Below are 21,372 nucleotides of genomic sequence, written 5' to 3'. Positions count from 1 at the left end.
AGAAGTAGCAGCGCATCTCTAACACGTACCCCTCTATAACGTCAATAAAAAGTAACGCCCCAAGTAACTAGACGAACGAACAATTTGTTAATATATATAAAATTGGAATTATAGGCAATAAAGTATTATAAAACCCCGGGGAATGTAGAGAAACGTTGCCCCGTAGCGCGGTTAAGTTTATTTGAAAATTGAATTCCACATCATTCCGAACAATTAGCATCATTGCCGTCACACCTAATCTTGCTTGCCTTCTTGCTGCTGCTTTGCGACCAGTTCCCGATAATGCTCTACCGAGCCAAGTTCAAAGTTGGGGGGCAATTCCGCAACAGTATCGACCAGTTTCGGTGACGCTTGAGAAAGCTCCAAATTGGCCACTACGGGAGGTTCCTGTTGTGCCTGTTGCTGCTCAGCGGCTTGTTGTATTTGTTTCTTTTTCTTCAACTTTTCGCGCACTTTGTTGCCTAGCCGCGATGCGGCCATTACCTTCGCAACACGATTGCTCTTCAGCCATCGCGAGTTCCAAGACTTTGGCACTTCCTCCTCGGGCGGTTTATCTTCCAGCAGTAGATTTTCATCACCAGAATCATGTATCTCCACAATGTCCTCGTCGTCCTGTGCCGAGTGATCCATCTTGGTTGGTTCAGCTTTAGCTTCCTCGTCCTCCTCGGCCTCTGATGAGCTCTCGGACGAGCTACCGCTACTACTGGACCCATCCGATCCTTCACTACCCGAGGATAACGTTTGCACTACTGTTTCTTGAGCGGCTTCAACTGTCGTTTCCGCCACAGTGTCCTGAATTTTAACATGATCCGTTCCGTCATCTTTTTCACCTTCATCTCCCAGGGGCTGCTCTGTTTCCGTAGCTGCTTTATCCGTCGGATCGGCCTGCTGCTCTGCAATTATCGGTTCTTCTTCTACTAGTGGTTCTTCTTCGGAAATTTCACCTTCCTCCGGTTCCGTATCTTCCGCCGGCTTTTCCGGTTCCGGTGTCGGCGGTTTCTTAGCCTGACGGTCCAGTTCCTCTATGTTCGGTACGAAAATAGAGGCACGTTCCTTTGCAAGCCGTTCTTCCTCGGAATCGGACGAAATGCACAATGTTTCTGGGCTTGCCTCGACGGGAATAACTTCCGGCGAGCTTTCGCGTGTTTCATTACCTTCATCGGGCTTGCGGAGTTCGGTAGCATCTTCCGGAACAGGAGTATCCTTTTCAATTGCATCATTAGCGACATCTGGTAGTGGTGCGTTTTCATCTGTCACAACAGCAGTGACGACGTTTGCATCCGAATCGATCGTTGTTTCGGTGTCTTTTTCTGTAGCGTTTTCTGACAGAGCTTGGTCGGTGGTGGGATTTTTATCGTCAATTAAATTATCCGATTCAGTCGCCTTTTCTTCCGGATCCGGGTTTTCCGTCACTTTCTCTTCCAACTCTACTGCTTCCATCGATTTTTCGGTAGATTTTTCACGCCCATTATCGGGTGGATTGCTGGACACCTCGTGCTCATCATCCTCTTCATCACCAACCTTCCGTATGCGGAAGTTACGCTTCAACCGTACACGCTTGGTTTGTTGTAGGGAGTTGCTGTTGTTGTTTTCCTTCTTAAAATGATTTCCATTTTTCGCTTGCTCGGATGATTTTGAACCAGACTGTTTAGATTCATCGTCCGTGTCGACGTCACCGTGACGACCACCATCCTCAGCTTCATGTTCGGAATCGATTTCTATCTTCGTTACCGGTTCCAGCGCTAGCTGCGATCGGATAGCACGTGCACGAGCTTGCAGCTCAAGCAACTCAAGCACCGTCATCTCCTTTTCCGCTGTAGTAGTGAACAAATTGGTCAATCATAAAAGTACGTGTGTTTTCATTTCTGGCTAAACTTACATTTTGGTTCACCGTTCCTTTCATCGGTTTGCTTCGAGGCATCGGCTAAAACGGTAGAATAAAATTGCATTTTAGAAGATGGAACATTTTATCGGCCCAAAGGCGCTACTTTGGCAAAAACTGGCTGTGAAAGTACAAAGGCAGGATGTTACTACGGACGAGATGCTGCTGAACGCTCTTCGATTTGGTGCGACTTTTTTCCACGTTGAGTGTGGTTTGTTTACTCCACAGGAATGCACCGTTCTGTTAGATCGTTGTAACGAAATCATTAAACTGTACGCGGAAGAGTGTAAACCCTGGACAGTATCCAATGGTATTATATGTTCCCTGAGTGGTCCTCGTCCGCGCCTGCGGTTTACTCTGAACGGAAGCGACCACGTGGAAATATTGGAACAGCAAACAATAACGCTTACGGCCGACAAGAGATACGAAAATCAGCGTTTCGATGAAGTAAAGTATGTCACAAACTTTGATCAACTACAACAACTATTAAGCGTTGGAGATGCTTTATCGGTTGGCTCGGTAAAACTCACAGTGGAACGGATTGTGCCCGGTTTTATAACGTGCCGAACAACACAAGCCGGGTTTATTAAGCCTTTCGATATTGTAAAAAATAATTGTGAGGATATACAGTTGGAATTCGAAATCTCATCGACTCTGGAGGAACTGGAACGTGTTGTAGAAAAAGGATGTACATTTATAGTTGTGCCACAAATGAGTGCTAAATCATTACACGCATTTGTAGAATCAATTCAAAACAGAGAGCGTATTCAAATTATTGCTCACGCGTCCAGTGCGCTTGGTGGTCCTGATCATCACCAGTGTGTCGATGCATTTATTACGGAAGATGTTGTATTGTTGGAGCAAACGAAATTCACCGGAAAACCTATTCTTTACCATTTGGATGAAGAGCAGACATCGATACCGGAAATGATTGAGCAGGCTGATGTAATCATAGCAACCGCAAATTATCTCACAAGAATACACGCCTACTTGAGGCGTGTGAACAGTACTCAGTTAGAGGCACATCAAGTACTAAACCGAATGCTCGATCCGGACGAAGAAGCAATGGCTACTTGTTTAAATTTTTCAGCCCAAGAAACCAATGCCAGTGCAATCATACTTCCTTTGGGGAAGGACAATACGAAACTAGCCATTGAATTGTCCTTAAAGAATCCGCTCTCCATCGTATTTATTCTCTATCCGGCCGCCGCAGATGCGAACCAAATTTTGCTTCGAAAATACTTGGTACCTATCATCGTTCGAAAATTAGTGCCAGCATCCATTGCTGAGCAAAAGCTTCTACACCGTGCCATTGCATACGGACGACGATTCGGGTATCTACACGATGGTAATTGTATCGTAACAGGATATACCATTAATTCCAACACCGACGAACAAGGATTGGAAATGCGCTATGTACCACCGGCAGGCCCGTAATCAATATTACCTTTTTTACCTCGCTTCGATGTTCGCTTCGAGTCAACGTCGGAATCGGAAGAAATTTCATCCAAGGAAATGTGCTCTACAAAAAAAAAAAGAAAAAGGAAGAGATTTAAATAAATTCACCACAAAGAGCAAATAAAAGCAAATACCGATACCTTCTATTTTTTCCACATCTGACCCTTCCTCCTCCGACGACGATTCCGTGTCAGTGGGACATTTTGTATTGTTGATGATTGAGTGTAGCCGCTTGGTAGAGATACCGAGCAGCTCATCCAAACAGCGCTCCTTTATCACATCGTTCGACTTTCCCTCCAGAAAATCGGGCAAAAGGTACTTGATCTCTTTCGGCTTTACACAGGAAAACACTTGCCGTATCAGCTCGAGCCGGTCGTCAACGTAGGCACCGAGCGGTTTCAACTCTTCCGGCTCTTGTTTAATGTCGACGGCAGGTTTACTTTCGCTGGTTTCGGTTGCTTTCTTTACTTTCTTCTTTTGTGTAGGCATTTTTGCTTCTACTTTCTGGTAATCTGGGAAATGATGGAAAGGATGTTTGCAAGCAAAATGATGCCAAACGCTATCCTTCCGAACAGTCCGCGACGAATTTCCTATTTATTGTTTAATACAAGAGTTAAAATCGCATTTACTAATCGATATGCTGGTTACGACTAATACACAAAACACTAAGTTATTCTTAGTTAATTTTTTTTTTCAAACTTTTCTGCAAAGCTCTTGCCGATTTTTTGTAAACAAACCATTGGATGACAGTTAGCAAAAGAACAGGCTTTTTCTAAGCGGTTGGTACCAAATTGTCACACAAGGTATTTTGACAGTAAGAGAAAACATCGAATGAAAAAAAAACATCGCAATTGAGGGCACCAGGATTTAAAGCGAACGAAATTGATTTTTATCATTAATTTACCATTCCTATCAAAAGAGTGGAGATTGAATTTAGTGAATAAAATTAAGCATTCACGCGCAGTTAACAAAATACTGCATGTGTTTACAGTATGGTTTAAGAATGTCCCTGAAAGATAAGGCACCTGCCATTTCGCTTTGCTCTCAAATACCGCTGAGGCAATCTGACCGTTTCTCAAGCCGATAACAGTGAGGTGCACTTCGTATGCACGAACAGGTATTTAACGCAATTTTTGCAATTAAATTGAGTTTTCGTTAAATGTAAATAAAAATGGAGTATATCAGATTGAAACACAAAATTAAACATTTTTGAATATATTTGAAGAACTTTTCATTGTTGTTTTTAAAATAAATTGCATACCCATCGTATCGTAATTTTCGTACACCTGCTACTATTCCATCCTCCACTGTGCAAGCAATGAAGTCTACGGCTTTTGAATCTTCAACTGTTACTCTTTCTCTACTTAGTTCTCTCTCTCATGTTCTCTTGACACCACAATATTTTGGTGCCAGCTTTTCCAGCTAGCGGATGCGTGTGCAGTGCAGCAGCTTTGCCGTGCTTTTGCTGAAAGCATTTTCCACACACTCCCGTGGCAGTTTTCTTCACGCTCGGGAAAAACTGGTTAGTCGAGTTTTCGCATCGGTCGCGTTCGGTCGTGCAAGAAACGGAGAGGAAGTACCCGGAACACAGCACACACATAAAGTCCAGAGTGTTGTTGTTGCGCGGTGTGTGCGCGCGCGTCTTCCAACCACTTCCTGTGTGTGTTTGTATGCTTTTTTGTGTTTGTTGCTCTCGAATTGTTGTTGTTGTTATTGCAATCGATTGTTTCGCAAGGGTGAGTTTGTGGTGTGGTGTTTAATGGGCAAATGGGGGCTCCGGTTCGTTATGGAGCAGTAGTGTGAGCCCACTTCAACAGTGTCGATGCAAGTGAAGAAAGGCCAGGCGGGGTATGCAAATTAAGATTAATTGCAAATTCAAAATACACAACCTGAACCAACCCCCGTTAGCGACAAGTGCCTAGCTGAAGGTGTGCTTGTTAGTGTGGTCCAGCCTCCTCCTGACGGCGAATCGCTCTGCCTTTTCGGGCTAATCGTGCCCCCGTGACCGGAAATCGTTTTCAGGATGGTCAGTCCGGTGTAAAAATATAGATGCACCTTGCCTTCTCTTCCGCTTCATCCGTTCCTTCGCTTTCCCAGTGAAGCAGTGCGAATTGTGCAAATATCGAAACGGAATGGATGTGTGAAGTACCTGCGTCGAAAGTGTGCAGAGCGTGTGTGAGTGTATGTGTGCGTGTTTGGCCCGGTTGTACACAAAAGCGTAAAACCGCGTAACGAAACACAACCTGCGCCTACCACGACGTCGTCCAGACCAAGCCAGAGCTGGCTTTCCCGTACAAATTTCCATCCAGCCAGGCTGCGCTACTGAAAGCAGCAACCGAGAGATAGAAAGAGAATAAGAGAGGGAGAAGAAGAAAAAATCCCGTACACCCGAAAAAACTTCTCAAGCTGAACCTGTGCAACATAGAAAACACCGGATAGAAACAGGTAAATTGAGTCAAGGGATGAAATGAAAACGAAAAATATGTTTCCCGATCGATTGCGTGTTCCCGAGTAGCACGGGAGCTTCTCACAGGACACCAACAAGAAAAAAGGATCAATGGGCGTAAGCGAGAGCGTGTTGTGTCGTTTTAGAAGAGAGTGAGCGAATGAAATGGAGCGAAACGAGATCTGCCTGTTTCACCCTGCGCGCATGCTATGTGTTTTTTCTTCTTTACTTTCATCCCCCCCGTCCGGCTGCCCTTTGCAAGAACGGGTTCTCCTCAAGGAAAAAAAGGGCTCGAACGGGCGTGAAATATTGAGTGTTGCTCATGAACGGAACTCCCCGCGGTAAAAAAAAGGTCCGTCGGTGTGCGTGAGTTTTGAGATGCATATTTTTCTATTGCTTTTTTGTTTGTTTGGTATATTTCCCGTATGCTAGGGAATGCATACACGGGAGCCTGTGATTCATCGCAATTTGGCCGCGTATCGCGTTTTTTTACTGTTGGGTGGCTGGGTGGATTGATGTTTGTGTGTGCGTTATAGGCTCGACGGGGGCTTCCGCGTGTGCGCGTGTGCGTGAAACGTCAATGCTTGCTGAGGTCGAGTGATAAGATAAAAAAGCGCTTGCCTTCCCGATGCAACTACCACAGAGCGGCGTTTTGTATTTTGTGCCGCTAGCAATTCTTGAAGCATAATAAAAAGACACAAGAATCCACGCACCACGCTGATTAAACCCCACAACGCTCGGAAGGCTAAACATTACCGGCTCTTCAATGAATGGAGTGATTCATTCCGTTCCGCGGTCCATCGAGAGTAAAATACAATGGTTGCTTTGACTGTACCGAGAACAACAGCATGATGAGCATTTCGATTGCAAAACGACTGTCGAATGGTGTGTGATGCTGCTGTTGACGTTTGATGGGCATGCATATATGTTGACTGAGTTTCACTTTCACAGCTACATGTTCTACATGAATGCGCACCTGCGTACTTGACCGAAGAAATTCCCGTTTCGATGTTTATACATGTGCGGTTGCTCTCTTTTTACCGCATCCGAATGGAAAGCAAAGTGAGCATTTTTTTCCTCATTTTTCCCTGTATATATGTTCCCCCCCCCCTTCTCTCTCTCTCTCCCTCTCTCTCTTTCTCTCTCTCTCTCTCTCTCTCTCTCTCGTTAGCCTCCTGCTCTCACATTCCCAAAAACCTTAACCCTCGTAAGCCTTCTACCGATTTGTGTAACTTGAAGGCGTTAGGAGACATTCGATCCGTCACAATATACATGCATGCATGCATGTGAAAAGCCTCGTTTGTTTCCACAATCCCCCCCGCCGTGGCTGATGGCTAACGGCCCCCCCTAATGTTTGGTTGTTGGTGGAACCAGTTTTTACTCTCCACAACACCTCTTTTTTACACCCTTTCTTCCTATCCACTGCTTAGTGATGAACACAGACACAGATACAGATCTTGCTGGGTTTCTTTCGCTCAGAGATTTGCTTACTCAAACCCTCCCAGCTCAACCCCCAATTCGATCCACCCACCTCAAATTTGAACCCACCCCAAAGAACTAGTTGAAGACTAGTTTACTCGATTCTTAGCCCTTCTTCGGGGGTTCGTCTGAACTGGGCGTCGTAACCTGACATAGCAAAACTGCTAGCGATCCTAGTAGGTTGACCCAAGAAAAGTTCTCAATTCTCGTTCGCAACACTTCAATGTTTTATGTTTTTCGATGGCTAAAGTTGCAAGCAAAGGGGGGAAAAAATAATCCCTCTCAAGAACAGACGACCAACAAATCATCCCAAAAACAGGAAAAAAATGCTTACGCTACTCCGGCCGTTCCTATCTATATACCTTGGAGGCATTCTAGGCTGTGTCATGTCTGTTATGTTGCCGACCAAGTGTGCACTTGACTAGCTGTTGTGTATTGTTATGTTACTCCTGGCCATCTTTGATGAGCATGGTGAGGTAGGGAAGCTAGTATTGAGCGATTCTAACAACGCCAGTTAAGTTGCTTCCCCGCCTTTCTGAACACGATCATCAACTATTGGTAGCCAATCCGCTCTGCTCTATGCTCTATGCTCTTATGATACACACTTCACAGCAGCAAGTGCTTAAGGGTTAAGATTTATCGCTGGAAGAATGCTGCGACACAAGAAACATGCTTTAAGCAGCCGAATTTCAGGGTCTTATGACGTTAGGTGGTAGTTTCAAGGATTTTGGGGGACGATATAAACAAGCTTTATTTTATGTGTTTTTGCCTGGTGAAATAAAAATAGTCAGTTCGGCAACATAATCTCAATCCAATCGTGCATGTCATACAAGAAACAGTATATTCGGCACATTTTTACTTAGAAATGTTTCATTTGTTTTTATGGTGAGTTTTATCCTCGACGAACAAATGTACCTGTGACTATACAAATTTTACAATGGGCAAAGCGTATTTTTTACCCCTGGATGGATTTAATTTTTTTCTACATACAAATTGCATGGGAAAGGACGACGCTGTAGACAAGAGTAGACTTTATCCCTACTTGGATGTGCAGTTTCTCCGTATTCATGATATCTACAATGCTTCTCCGAAATCACACATCCTATGGAGTATGATTCTCATATTAGGTTCCCTAACCTGTAATGCTCCCTGATTGGTGAAGCTCCTCTGTCCGGCGGAGTCCCTCCTGGCCGAAGAATCCCCCTCACCCTGATTGATAAGACCCCTTGGGCCACGAGAAATCCTTGGCCGGCGAGACATTCTTGGTCGGCGAGGCCCCCCTGCTCAGCGAAGCTTCTGGAGGCCACCATCTCCTTACTTAATTATCAGGCGCTACAACCTCCATTGTCCTTACACACATACGGGTCCAACAATCCTTCTAAGCTTCTTCCTGTCGAATGCGGCCAAGAAGGCATCGTTAGTTTTGGACAGGGTCCATGTCTCAGAGCCGTATGTGGGTCCTGGGACTATAAAGGTATGATGCAGTCCCAGCTTCAACCGTTGCGACAGGTTTTTTGAGGTGAGGGGTCACCTCCGCATTTGACTCAAATTACCATTTTTTATTTTTTTTTGCTAACCAACAAAATTGTGTGTAATCTTATAATATTTTAATCAGTTCAAATAAGCATTCATAAGACAAAGAAACAAAGTATCAAAGAAAATTGTGCATAACATAACAAAGTTGTGACAAAAAGACATCAAATCATAAAAGCAGCTCAACAAAAAAAAAAACAATCATTTTTTCTCAGAACAATCCAAATAACTTTTAAGGCAAGAGCGCCCCACACTTTTTGGTTATTTTATTGGGAGTTTATCTATAACAAAACATAAAAATAATGTTCACAACCAAACAGGATTGGAATTCGCATACCTATCCAATCCAATCCCTCGATCCAATTAGGAATTGAATCCCAGAATCTGATGAGGATTTTTTTCATTACTAGTTCACTGAGAATCAGGATGGTGTGTACTTATAAGCGGGTTTGGTCTAAAAAAAGGTGGAAATTGGCTAGCATGGAATTGGTAGTGATTTCTGTGACCGAAAAGCGAACTTCAGTGACACTAACGGCTTTAGAATAAAAAGTTTCACCAATAAACAAGTCATATACTAGAAGCCAAATGAGGCAAATTGTAAGGCGAGTAAGGAGCTTAATTCTGGTCGTTATGAAAATATTTTTAATGCAAATTTAATTTTATCCAAAAGTGAATCAATTGGTGAACCACATTTACCCCTAGCATATACTAATGAAACACTTGATCTGATGTTCGAATTCAAATAATTTTCGATGATTTCATATAGATGGCTCTGCTTGCCCCAATACACAACAATTCATCACACTTTTAACCATTTTTGTAACTTTCATAAAATGGTTATTTTTGCATTTATTTTTCCGAGACTGATCAAACAGTGAACTTTAAAATTTTACACTTTAAAATGACAATGAAAGCAAATCCAGCTTTAAAAAACCATGTTTAAGTAAGTTACAGCACGAATTGCTTAACGTTGCACACCGTGACTCCCCGAATCTGTGATACATAGAATTATTTTGGACAAAGCTCTAACGGAGAACCCTATCCAATCATTCTCTAGCCAACATGGAGGATCAAATGATCCGTTGTTAGCGTTGGAAGAGTCGACTGATTAATGCAAACATTCCCTTTTACGACCGTGCGAAACTTAAGTGTTTGTTAACTTGCATAAGAGTGCCCCGGAACGGGTTGCAATCTCTATCTGGATGGTCTGTATTGCATCAATTATTAATTTACTAAAAGATATGAACCAATATTATTCATTGTTCAGTCTGAATCAAATGCTTAAAAATGTACATTCACAAATAATCTTCACATACCACAAACGAAAAACGGAAAATTTGGAGAAACACCAACCCTGCGGCCATACCACCATGATTTGTGTGTTTTTAAGTACAAGGTGTTCCATATATTCGAATACACTTAAAAAACGAACTCGAACAATGTAAATATAAGATATTAGATTTTGAGTATTTTTTTCTTAAAGCCATGTTTATTTACTATGTTTTTGGCATATTTGTTGGGAGCTATCCGCCCCCCCCCCCCCCCCCCCCCCCAATCGTACGTTAGAGGTATCTTAAACGAATCGCACGCATCTGTTACATAGGCATTTCGTCGCAGATCTTGGAAATAATCAAGGGAATTGAGATCCGGGGAACTGGGCGGCCATAACACTTGATCGAGAAACCCCGTCAAATTCTCCTGACACCACGCTTTTGCGCTATGCGCCGTGTGGGCCGGAGCGCCGTCTTGTTAGAAAATGTAACGATCCTTCCCTTAGAGATCCTGGAGTGCCGGAGCCGCAACCTTCTCCAGAATCTCCAGGTATTGTAGTACGCGGCGTAAATTTTGACGTTTTACTCTATAAAAAAAAAACCAGTTGGAGCTTCCCACACCTGGTTACGGCGTCCCCCAAACCATCACCGGCGCGGCATTCTGCAACCGTGGGATGTTTATTTGGGACGGGGGAGATGCTGGCCAACGTCGGCGCACACAGTCGATCATTTTTAACACTGTGCTGTTGTTCCAAAAGCCTCCGTTACTCCATGTACTTTACGTTTCTTGATCGGCTTGTACCCTAGGTCCTTCGTCATAATAGTGTGAGTCGTCCTGATTGACACGTACAGGTCAGCAGCAGTCTTCCAGATCGAGCGGGTCATTTTTCGACGGATACGCTCGATCACCACATTGGTGACTGCCACCCGGATCTTGTACGGTCATTGGTCAAGCCCGTCTCCCGGTACCGACGGATGGTAGAATACACACAGAGTGCACAACTACAAGTCGATGAAAAGTTGTGTTCGGACTTATTAAACACCCTGTATATTTTTTATTTTATCCTGATCCTGCTACCGCTATCGCATCTTATTAAACTACACAGTATAGTCGTAAAAGTTAGGCCAACATGTTAGGGCCAGTGCCATCTACTACATTATTGAAAAACAAGTTTCATTCGATATCCCAATCGATGACTCTCACAATCGATCGCCATGAGTTCGAGTTTCGATTGAATATTTCATTCGTTTGCTCCTTTAACCCCCACCCAAAGTGGCCACCGATTACATTCAGCTTCCGAAAGGGAAAATAAAATACTACACAGTTAAGACTCTGCTCAGTTGTAGGGTCTGGTGGTAGGATACTCTCCGAGGTGTAGTACGGAGAAACATTCAAATGATTTGCTCCAGCCGCTTTTCACCGTCGGCAAGGGCAAATATTTAACCAAACTGGTGAAAGCACAGTTGTAAAGGTGTGTGGTGGAGCTCCCGTATGGTGGGTAGATACATGGAAGGGGTGATATGCAAACAGCAAGTCCGCGGTAACACTACAATATTTGCCTACATGAGGGAAAGCTTCAAACTTAATTACTTATTTTCTGTTTCGCTAATATATTGAGCGATACTTTTGAATCTAAATATTCACTGTGAGAGTTGACATCAATTTTGACAATTCTCTATGGGACTTTCATCGTTTTAGATAGTTTTTCAAAAAATTATTTAGATTCTTGGAAAACATTGGCAGCTTTCCGACTGTTTCTGAAGCGCTTATTTTTCCACATGCGAAACACGTTTTCTGAACATCAAATACCCTTTTCTTGTAATGCTAGACGTCCTAACCCCGGTGAAAACGAACCTCCCAGAAAAGAGCGATGATTTAGCCATTTGGTCCATGTAAAATTTACCCGCATTGCGTTACATTGCTCCCTCAACCAGAAGCGTACAGACAGTCCATCTCCGAACCGAAAACTGGTTGGCAGTTTCCCTTATTTCGATAATCCTACAAAATCTGCATTGGATTCATCAGAAGGTGTATACGAAAATCGATTTTATCACTTTTTACCTCACTTTCAACCAGTCAAAAAGGGCCACTATCTGTGGCCCTTTTTCTTCGATCGATCCATTATCCGGTGGCTGTGAGGAGGTGGATAAACGGTCCTGCCCGTTCTACCAACCAGGTGTTCGGATGTGTTCTACCCAACCCTTCCCGGAAGGTCCTTTCTCTCGGAAGCAAGCAAAATACCTCTTTATTTGCGGCGGGCAACACAACAACAACAGCAAAGTTAGGAAGCATCCAAAAAAGGCCCCTAAATAGTTTACTAAATATTTAAACTTCTTTGCCGCTTTCGATGCACTTTCCGGTCGGAAACTCATCGGTCTTTACCGTGGCCCAACCAACAAACCAACGGTGGGGGCCGAGATTTCCGTCCTAAAGATATACTGGCAAGGTGCGTGCATGACTTGCGATAAAGGATAAATCCCCGAGCGATGGGTGAGCTGGTGACATCGGTTGATTAGTTGACTTAACCTTCGCCAGTGAAAGAAATGTCCCTGATGATGGTATAGTCAACGGTGGTGTTGTGACGATGGGACGGTAAGATGAGCATCAAGGCCAGTCTTTTGTTCAATTCTGGGATAGCTTCACTACACACGGGACACGGTAATCCAAACCCTTTTTGGTTTAGTATCTCGAACCAGGGAGCCCGGATTCTCCTACCCGCGTATGTGTTGACTTTTCAATAATGCCCCACGGGGAGAGGACATTTCCGATGCTGTATAACGACGGACCAAAGAAGCAACATGTATCCGAACGTGTAGGACACAGCACAACACCTCTACTCCTTTTTTTAAGGAACCCTGCGGCTTAAACCATTTCCATCGAGGACAGTTTTTCTTCCCCTAGCTTTTCCATGCATTTTTTTTCCGGAAAGCACACACAGATTCACAGGATGAAACGCTTCGTTCACGGACTTCAAACGCCATTACGCTCTGTGGTGCAAAAGCATAAGTCCCATACATTAGCAAGCACAAAATGAGGACAATGACCTACTTCTGGTGCCCGACCAAGAATGGTATAATATTCTCTCAAGACTATTAAAACTGTTTCCAGCAAAGGCTTTTTTTTCTTGCTTTTTAGGCTCATGTGTATAAACAACAAAGGCCAAAAGACAAAGAACGAGCCTCTTGAAGATAAATGCATGTTTGCTGTTGTTTTGCATCTTTTGCCTGATTGCTAACGCGTGCCTCAACCTGACGAGCGGGGATCCAGATTTGTTGCGCTCGTTGGCCGTTTCTACGACAGAAACAATGGCGAACGCACCCTGGCGAACGCAATATTGCACCCTGGCGCATAGAAATGCTAAAACAATAGCAGTAGCTAGCAGTGTGTCGTTTAATCTATGCTGCATTTAGACCATAGGAATGCTGTTCTTCTCTAGAACGGGTCGGGTTTTAGTCGTCCTTGGTGACAGAAATCTTACTACTGGTGCGCTGTGAAAAACGCAAATCCGTTACGAATAAGACCTGTCAGCGAATGCATTGAGAGATGGATAGATTTTAATTATTTTTCTTACGAAAAAGTCCTGTCAAATGGTGGACATTACCATTGCGCGCATCCCAGATTGTGTGCAGACAGTTGACAGTGTTGCCAGTAGATCCGTATCAGCGTTGTTGCGTAAAGCTCCATGTCTTAAAGAAGAAATTTAAATTCTTGAAGCTGTCTTGTGTCAAAAAGTCAAAACAACGAGCCCTTCTTAACGCTAAACAACTACAGTTGGTAAAGGAGTTTGCGGCATCTATTGTGGGCAAATCTATTGCCCACAATAAGTATTAGATAGAAGATTTTCGAAAGATGTAAATAAAATTTACCAAATAACTGTTATACCAAGAAGAACGTAGTTATTGGACTGCGTAACTGATTATGCATTATTTTCTAAATTCGCAAAAACATATTACTTTGTATATACATGACTAAAGAATGTGAAGTTTGATTTTTTTGAGTAAATTTTCCTAAAATAATTACTGGTAATTAGTTACACATCACAAAACCAACGCATTTTTGTAGAGCCTAATGGATACAGGGGAGCCACCGATTTGACAGCTTGAAAATAAAAAATCAATCCAGATGCGGCCCAATTCAATCTTTACAACGACGGATTTAAATTTGAAGAAGCCCGAATAGAAAGAACGATGCCCAATTGAGAGTTTACGACGCCAGAATAAGCATTTACGTTGCCCAATAATAGTGTGACGATGGTGAATTTGCTAGGTAAACCCTGTAAGGCGCCCTCGTGTTGTATCTTTGAATTTCTCAATCTCATGATCGTGACCTACTAGGACGCGCCGACCATTTAATGGCTTACTAGACTTATCGATACCACGTAGTTCGATAGTCAGTCCTCAAACTGCTGTAGAGCGGTCCAGATGGAATGGGATTTGTACCGCGGTCTTGATGCCGCGTGAAGACCTATGCCGTTATCGCCTCAATATCGGGTCGTGTGTGTGGGTTTTTCCATGCTCGTAGCCGTGATGGTAGCAGGGGTCTTGATCGTTTTCCATTTCGAAGGTTCCTTGATTGTGTCCGATCGTGAATTCTCGTTCGTGTCCTTCTGTGTCCATCGGCCGGTGCAACTTCTTCCATGTGGTACCCAACCCTTAACGCATCGAGGGGGGGGGGGGGGGGATGGGTATCACACTAATAATCCGTTAGCACGATAAAAAAAGGAAGATAGTTCTCAGGTAAACCTCGTCGCATTCTCCCAGCAGGTCCCAATGCCCTGGACTGCGTCTAACAAGGCGGCTCGCGCAGCCTCGTATTCCACACAAGACCATAGAAGATTATCTATGTCGTGGTATCCGTGGCCGCAGCCACATACTTTGGAGTCGACCTGTCCTATACGCTGGAGATGCGCGCCCAAAGCGAAATGATTAGACCTAAGCCGAGACATCATTCGAATAAATGCACGGCCCTTAATGACGGATGAAGTCCAAAATCAGACAGAAGACAGAGTTTTCTCCCGTGTAGTAACCGCTTTACTGTAATTGTTTCTTTGGTTAAATCGATGTGTTGTGTATTGCTTTGAGTGATTTGAATTGCTTTTAATTTCTAAAAGTTTTCTTGTTGCTCTATATTTAAAAAAAATGCAGAGCGATGCAAATTAAAAGCAAAAAATAGTTCTGCAACGACCCTCATCATTCTCATCATGAACGTGCTAAACTGTATATAGTTTGAAAACTCCACGGTCAGCATGTAAAGGTTATGCACCGAGTGCAAAATGTTATCAGTAAGATCTGCACAAATTCCTCTCCAGCCATTCCGCTAGGTGACTGAAACATCAGTATAGCGTTACGACGGGGCGTCAAGTCGTTCGTGACAACTCGTTTCAAAGTCATGATGTAATATTAAGACACCGAGAGAGAGAGAGAGCGTGCTGGTATCTACGATAATCAATTCCCGTTGCACAAAGGATGCCCCAATGACCTAGGGAATGATAATCTAGCCAAGATCTAGCTACTGTTGGTGATGATGACAACGGCAATGATGATGATGATGGTGCTGACAATCTTCGTATCTTAGATAAAAGCGTAGTGGACTCCGGCCGTAAACTAGCACATCTATCCGGTGAAGCAATCTCGCCTTTTCTTCTTGCACTACTTGTTCACATTCTGACAAAACGCTGTCGGATGTTTTACTGCTAGAAATCTACCAAACAATGGCACAATAGCCATCCAAAACCAACTATTCCTTCCTTCAAGGTCGGGATGGGAAATTGATGCAAGCATCTTCAAATCGAACAACATCGTGCCAAACAAAAGATGTCATCTCTGGTGTTTTTATTTTGTTCTTGGACAAACTTTTCCTATGCTCCAACTACGACGCTAATGCGTGTTTTGGGGAGAGAGGGTGTAGCCATAAACTTTCCATTTCATCATCGCTCAAACGTAAGAAGGATGTGTGTTTGTTCTTCTTTTCCGTTTTTTGGCATTTTCTGCTCCCCCCCCCCCCCCCCCTCCCCCGATTACCCCATTGGGCTATGGTAAAAAAGTTTTGTTCGTGAGTGAAATTTAATGGTTTTTGCACAAACCACAAATACACGCACAATGGGCGTGACTCCACAAAAAAAAAGGTTATCATGGGGTCCTTTTATGCTCCGAAAAAATGGAACTGCCTGTCAGCGTTGGCAATGATTGTGTTTGTCAGTCAGCCCGCAACCCGTGTACCCGTGTGTTTGGGCTTTTGAGAGGATGAAATTGAAATGTCACCACAATTCAGCAAAAGGCAACGCCAATTTTGTCTTTCCATGTTTTTGGGGGTTGGCTTGCAAGGTTCGTTTATGTAACGTTCTGCATTCGATGACATTTGAAATTGCGAACGATGAATAATACCTTGTTTAGGCATGCTTCCAATATTACATAAATGTTTTACATAAAAACAGGGTAGCAAACACAATTTTTGGTGCGCATATTAGAAGCTCAAAATGTTCTCAAAAAATGATTATAATTAAGTGTCATTCATTTAGAATTCGGTCACTCACAAAACAGGCTGTAAAACGAGTAATTTTTAACGTAGAAATATAATTTCTACATTAAAAGCGAAAGGTTTTTTTTTATTGCTCTTTTATCACAAAGTTTAAGAAAAAAACATTTGTTTATGTACGGATGAATTTAGGCTATTTTTTTTTATAATAAGCTCTCATAAGCTGCCGCACAACTGGTTTATCCACTTCAGTGGCTGTTTTTTTTCCCAATAGTATGAGTGTTGGGCAGTTGGAAAATCTGGCCAAAGCTTAATTGGGTCGTTAAAAAAATACACATTTCCAGGCACTGATCTTTACAAACTGTCGAGTTCATAGATTGATTTGTTATAAAAACACGTGTTTTCTGCCCACACAGCTGCCATTCCAAGGCTTGCGATACCATGAGTATATTTGTTCGGAACATCGTCCCGAGCTGTGGCAACATAAAATTTTTGTACCAGAGTCCTGCCTCAAATCTATCTTTATTTACGTTTTGTCAACCATACGAACGCATCCCGCGTACCTCATTAGAACCTGGTCGTACAATTTTTGGAGCACGGCGGTTTGGCGATATAATTATGCTTCAGAGTTCGGTTGCTTTGGTTGCTTTGAGGCACGAAAACAGCGCTAGGCTGCACTCAATCCGATTCTTCTGATAATAATCATGCCTCAACATATATTTTATTTTTTTGGTGCAATATCCCCATCCGAATGTCCAAGGTTAGCCTGTAACGCTCTCAACATCTTCCAGTTCAGCTGACATTGTTCCTGCACGATGATCTTGTTCAACCATTTTAGCCATGCTTTGACGTTTCCGAAACCGTTTAAAAACATATTCTGAAGAAAAAGGCGTGTTTTAAGGGAATTTTTCCTATTTTTCTCCGGTACCAAGTTGCATTTTCTAAGTAGATGTGCACAATTAATTGTCTACGTTGCAGCTCCATCGTTAATAATGACTGAAACAAGCACGATCACGCCAAAACCACTCCATAAGAGGGAAGAGTGTTCCAATACCTACTCATAGGTGTCAAAAAATTTCATATAGCACCACTGGGGGCTCTAATGTAATACTGTGATCGAAAAATAAAGTGGTTATTTTATTAGGCCAAATGAAGATCATCATCTTCGAAGTAATCCCCTTCCGATGCAATGCACCTCTTCCAGCTCTTCTCCTGTTCCTCGAAGCAGGTGGAAAACGCTGGTGCTGGGATGTCCTTTAGTTCCGCCGTCGCTGCGGCTTCTATCTCCTCGATAGTGTCAAAACGGTGTCCCCGCAGCGGCCCTTTTAGCTTGTTGAACAGCCAGAAGTCTGCTGGTGCCAAATCTGGCGAATACGGCAGTTGTGGAACAATATGGGTGCCAGTTGTTGCGAAAAATTCCCTCAAAATGACAGCACCAGGCGAGAAGTTCACCCGCTTCAACCCCACAACATCTTTCAGGATGGTGTTGACCGATGCTTTGGAAATCCTACTTTCCGAAAGGTCTCGTATCGTCAACCGACGATTATTGACCACCAAAACCTTGATTTGGACGACGTGGGCGTCGTCGGTCGAGGTGGATGGTCTCCCCGGACGGTCCTCGTCTTCGACCTTCTCACGGCCATTCTTGAAATCACTGTACCATTTCTACACATTTTTCTTCGACATATATTCTTCCCCGAAGGCCCCTTTTTGTAATATCCGCAATGTTTCCGCATCTTAGCACTTTCCTAGCGCAAACAAAATTTGATGCATGCGCGCTGCTCTACAAAAAACACTTGGCGCAACTCCGAAAACAAATAGTCACTCCTAGCCGGGTTGATGTTGTGGTTTGAAACAAACGAAAAGTAAAAACAAGAGGCTTCTTTTGGCGCGCGAAATTTGACATCCAATGTCACCTTACTTTTCGGAACCCAGTAGTACATAAGATAGAATGACCAAGTTCTGAATGAACAGTACTTTATGTAAATAAAAAATGCATTTTACCTTGCTATGGATGATTCAATAGATTCAAACATGGTGCATAAATGCATATGGGTTTGATTTATTATTCAAATGAGTTATTTACACTTTATTGCCAAACACCGATACGCATTACTTGATTTTCTCTATTGTCACCCATTATTATTGTACGGTCTTGATTGAATATTCATAGCTCACATTTAAATGTATTGCAAATAATCAACATCATTATGCGAATGAATTGCAATCGGGTTTTTGCTTCGGTAATATCGGAGGCTGGAGAATGGAGCACTTAATTGCTATCTGCACCAACTGATCCTTATGCCGGTATGGCGTGCCCTTACCTGCAGGCACTCTTTTTCGATCGTATGCTCCATTTTTCGTTGGAGAGTTATTTCTTGGATCGACGGGTCGTCATTGGATTATTTCTTGGGTCGTCATTGGATAACTAATGCCGGAAAATCGGAAGAGGTCGTCACGCATAATGGATAGATAAAAAATAATGTTACACTTGACGGCACTTCAGAACCCCCCCCCCCCCCCCGATTCGATGTGCTTCCTTCCGGGAGTGCGTGCGTGTGTTATTTTTGCTTCCGATCATCCATCCCAAAGACCCACCCGGCGTACTCGCTGCTTACGATACAAACACGAACAATCGGTCGTTTTTCGTCAAGGCCGGCAGCATTAGTGCATATGCTGGAAAGCGGTAAAGTCTCGAGAGAATTGGATTTTTCACATCATTGGACCGTGTGTTCTGGCGTTGGTCGGGTCAGCTCTGCAGAAGAGAGCGTAACGCTGTACGTGCTTTATCTGTCACAGCATTATGATAATGGTGTTGCTGAGTAGGAAAAAGGTTCAATAGTTCCCCTAGTGCCATGGATGTATTTTTAGATGCAAATTTTATCCATTTCGCAACAAGCCAACTCACACTATTGGTTAGTTCGTTACAATGTTAGTAAGTAATATCGATCAGGAATTGAAATATCTTTAGCGATTTTTGTGTCTCGTAAAGAAATACTCGTAAAGAAAAAAAAATAAAGGGGATTCGGGTTTTTCTGATGAGTCTTTTTTGATTGGACGATAAAAATGACTCTATTTTACTTCATCATAATTCGCTCGTATGATGAGCGTCATGATGAGGCAACTTCATGTGCAGCTAACACCATATATCATCGACAAGTTATTGGCCATAAACGACGCCAAAAAATCGTCCGACAAGCTAAACAGCAGGCCAAATGTCATATGCCCGGCCCATAACAGGGGTCAGAAAAACGATGATCGTGCCAAACTATCCTCCCAAACCTCTCAGCCAACGTTCACCAACGCCAGACACAGACGGTGATTCGTGAATATTTCATCAAATTGGCTGCGGCCGTCGAATCGAGTCACTGATTGCTTCCCATTTGCACACCGACCGAATTGTGCGTAACCACGTCCACATCCACATTTCATCCGTCCCGTGCTCGAGCTTACTGCCCACTCTTATCTCTTCGTGTCGTCGTGCCGCCCTATGGGCCTATGAGGATGGAAAATTGAAATCGCGAAAGAATAAATTGCTTGGCCGTAGTCCAGCACCTAGCTGCAGCGAAAAGGCCATTGTCCTCTGGTTTATTCGACACCAAAATAGCATTATCGCTCGAAAAGCTTTACCAGTGTTCCAGACTGCTTTGCAATGCGGTCAATACAAATTTAGGGGCTAATTAAATGGTCACCCTGATTCACACTTTTGCTGACACATTTGAGCGCCAAAGGCTTTCATGTCTCATGTGTCTCGTTTTTTAAATTCATTTTACAGAGGCTTTGAACCTATTGGTTGTCCTTTTTACTATTCCCGTACATTACATTACAGTTATCATGTTAAATGTCTTTGAAGATATTTAATGCGTTTAGGAATTTCAAAACACTTCTTTCTATATCTTCGTTATTCGCTTAAATTTCATTTATGTTACTTCCTATTTTGCGCAAAAATATTTCCTTGTGTAGTCTTCACATTCTAATAGGATATTTCTAAGTTTCCCCACAGTACGTGCATTTTATTGGATCACATTTTGTTATCAGAGAACTGTGTGTTAATCGTGACATGATTGTTGAAATCTTTAAGACGGTATGGAGCCACTGATGTTTTCGAAGCATATTTTCCCTCAAATGCTTTTCAAATGCATCGAACAGTGGCTATTTCATGCTTTAAGTTAAGTTGAAGTCAGCAAAAAAAAGAGTGATTCAAAGGGTGTTTGAGTTAGAAAATTGTATAAAATCTAGAAAGAAAAATTATCAAGCGAAAGCAAGCTTCTTGGTGAGGGCTTTCTGTGAAGAAATTGAATGCCTAATAATAAATAATATAATACAAGAATATGGAATAAAACCACCTGCTGTTGCACATCAGGTAAAAATGAGACTGTAAAGCTAAATTTCAAAGAATCGACCTTGCTTTTTTTGTAAAAGTTAGTTGAACATGTTGGAAACACATTCTTGCCATTGGATGAATCATTAAACCAGTTCTTCTTCTTCTTCTTCTTCATGACCTGCTCAGGATTGAGCACGTCGTTTCGACATGGCCAGGTCTCCAATCAGTTTCCGGTAAACTCAGTCTAGCGCTGCAGTCCTTCAGCCACAGCTTCATCCGATCTCCGACAGGTTAGACTCCACTTGATCAAGCTCCACTTGATCCAGCCAATAAGCTCGCTGTTCCCCTCTACGCCTCGTATCCTACAGGGTTTTACTGCCGTCAGGATATCAGCACCCTCAAACAGTACACACCGCCAAAGAGAGTCCTTAGTACTCGCCGCTCGAAAACACAGTGGGCAACGGCCATACAAATGCCGGTTAAAATCAGTTTCATGAACTCTTG

The 21,372-nt window shown here is 43.0% G+C and overlaps 1 protein-coding gene across 1 annotated transcript; it reads right to left on the bottom strand.

Annotated features, from left to right (window-relative positions):
• Positions 1-234: 234 nt before the first annotated feature.
• LOC126557321 (midasin) lies at positions 235-3,830 on the bottom strand. Its single transcript, XM_050213041.1, has 4 exons — positions 3,481-3,830; positions 3,330-3,404; positions 1,880-1,924; positions 235-1,814 (listed from the first exon to the last, which is right to left on the bottom strand). The coding sequence occupies exons 1-4, from the start codon at positions 3,827-3,829 to the stop codon at positions 235-237; spliced, it is 2,049 nt and encodes a 682-aa protein (XP_050068998.1). The 5' UTR covers position 3,830.
• Positions 3,831-21,372: the final 17,542 nt, after the last annotated feature.

This window comes from Anopheles maculipalpis, chromosome 2RL (assembly GCF_943734695.1).
Source record: "Anopheles maculipalpis chromosome 2RL, idAnoMacuDA_375_x, whole genome shotgun sequence".
NCBI classification, from domain to species: domain Eukaryota; kingdom Metazoa; phylum Arthropoda; class Insecta; order Diptera; family Culicidae; genus Anopheles; species Anopheles maculipalpis.
Note: the sequence above shows the minus strand (reverse complement) of the source record. Positions and strands in the feature narration are given on the sequence as shown.